Source organism: Entamoeba invadens (genome assembly GCF_000330505.1).
Source record: "Entamoeba invadens IP1 unplaced genomic scaffold scaff_1105074724523, whole genome shotgun sequence".
Lineage (NCBI taxonomy): Eukaryota > Evosea > Mastigamoebida > Endamoebidae > Entamoeba > Entamoeba invadens.
In genome coordinates, this window is record NW_004191758.1 from 26680 (window position 1) to 29225 (window position 2546).

Genomic DNA, 2546 nt, shown 5'->3' on the forward strand with positions numbered 1-2546 from the left:
TTTTAAAATAAACTAAAAACAATTTAGTTAAAAGGAGAAAATCCTTTAATTTGTTGTTCTTTTATATTCGTCACACTACCTTGTATTTGAGGCACTTCTTCGACTGCAGTATTCATGTCTCTATTTTCCAACAAAGGGTCTTCTGTTTTATCAATGAATTTTCTTCTAAAAGTTGATGACACTTCTCTTATTCTCTTCATTCTCAAAATCAGCTTTTTTTCGCCTTCCAACATGACTCTAATTTTTTTACTGCTTTTATTTTCTTCCATTTCTGGCCAGATCATTTTCTTCTCAGTATAAATGATTTCCTCCATACTATTTCTCTCTCTAAATTTGATTCTTACAACAAATTCAGTATTAACGCAAATTGGAATAATAAATCCTTGGAACCACCCATCAGGATAATGACTTGTTTCATCAAAGGTTTCTGAATACATCCAGGACGTACTATACACCTTTCCTTTATAACAAATCTCTGCTGCTGGAAACAAGTAGTTTGTGTTCCACATGAGCCCATCAAACTTTTTCAATTTTTCAATATCAATTTCGCATGGAAATTCGGTGTTAGAGTAGACGTCATTAAGAGGTGGTATCAATTCGGGTCTCACGTGATGATACACACTCTCCAAACACTGAATTTCAAAGTCAAACCCGGTTCCACTGTCTCCACTGATTTTAACTGACGTCTTTTCATTCTCGTAAAAATCGGGGACGACGTATTGTGTCGACGCAATGAGTGTCCCGTCGCCCTCTGACTTGATCTTGTCGAACAAGTGCAAAGAGATACTCAGCGTCTCGCCGACTCGCGCTTCGACATATAAAGTTTGCGATTGTGAAAGACAGTTTTTTATATAGTTGAATAACACTAACTTCGTCACCCCAGTCCTCGCTCGCATCGACTCACTTCGCACCGCTATTTTCATGTTGTTACCAATTCTTGCAATAAACTTGTTGAGTCCAAATTCCTGTGAAATAGCTCGCTCGAGCCCGACAATTGGTTTCACTTTGATCTGCAAAAGCGTTTTTCTCTCGGGGGAAATTTGCTGTAAAATTTGTAACGACGAAATCCCACGAGAAATGCATTTCGCACTAAACAGCAAATACCCACGTGGATTTATTTGAAGTAAATAATAACGGAATTCGTCATTCATTAAAGGTGGTACTTCCCACTTAGCACACCCTAACATATCATTGGACGTTAATAAATGCCAAGTGTAGAATTGAAATGTGACTGTTTTTGAAGGTATGAGAGTCACTCTTTGAGTGTAATTATAGTCGGGTTCAGTCGTCATCATTTTACAGCGCGTTTCGTAAGAAGTTTTGTTAATATAAAATTTGATATATGGATTTGAACTCATTGAATCAAAACAAGGAACATCACGAGCACAAATAAAAGTCAGGTCCACTAACATAGAATAATCAATTGACATGAATGTTATTAAATATACAATTATTAAGTTTCTGAAATGCCAATTTACACCCCCTTTCATTCAATAATAATTCTGTATTATATTGGATTATTCCGAATTAAATAATGGTTTATTTTTTGTATTAAGATTAATTATTTAATGAACAATTAACTCGAATTCTTCATTTATAATTTTAGTTGTTTAGTTCAATTAAAATATTTTGTTATAACAAAAACATATCAATTTACTATATTATGATATATTTAAATTGTTTTTATAGTTAAGAGTATTTTGTTTGTGTTATTTAAAAAGTGTAGTTGACCAAATAATTATCAGAGACCAAATAATTGTAAGAAGGATATATTTCCCGTTAATTACCTTGGAAATGACTAATGAAAAAAGTGGAAAAAAAGGTACACCAAATAATGGTAAGAAACCCATTTCTATTTTTAAAATAGTTCTTGATTAAGGTTTTAAAACTATTTATTTTACTTCTTACAATTATTTGGTTAAAATTAAAATTGTTTTTGGATTTTTTTGTCGATTCATTTAATAATAATATTTATTGTTTTATAGATGTATATATGTTATTGAATTTGATATATTGTTAATCTATTTAATTAATGAAGGCCCCGTAGCACAGTCGGTAGTGCATCGTACTTATAGAATAGAGATATGCGAGGGTCGCGGGTTCGATCCCCGCCGGGACCATTTTAATTACATACACAATTATTTACTTTCAATTTTTAATAAAAATATAATAAATTTTAAATATTTAATTAAAAAAATTGAAATTAAATTATTTAAAGACCAACAGAAAATTGTCGTACACATTGTTTTATGGTATTTTTCTGTATAAAGTCGGGTTTTTATTTTTTCAAAACCCTAATTTTTTCCTGATTGTTTAGTCAAATTTTATGTGAAAAAATATTCCCGATTTTTTGGTTTGTTTGATACTAAAATCACAAGTGTACGACAATTTTCTGTTGGTCTTTACACATAAAATATTGTTCTCGTTTTTAAATTGATTTGTTTTTACAGGGATATTTATTCATTTTTTGATGATTTTCCCTTTTTGGCTTTTGTAATGATAAAAACACAATAAACTTTAAAAAACGGAAATACATTTAATAAACT

The 2546-nt window shown here is 30.9% G+C and overlaps 1 protein-coding gene across 1 annotated transcript; it reads right to left on the reverse strand.

Annotated features, from left to right (window-relative positions):
• Positions 1–23: 23 nt before the first annotated feature.
• EIN_002990 (hypothetical protein) lies at positions 24–1490 on the reverse strand (the record flags this gene model as incomplete). The annotated part of the gene is made up of 1 exon (XM_004184222.1): positions 24–1490. The coding sequence occupies one exon, from the start codon at positions 1488–1490 to the stop codon at positions 24–26; it is 1467 nt and encodes a 488-aa protein (XP_004184270.1).
• Positions 1491–2546: the final 1056 nt, after the last annotated feature.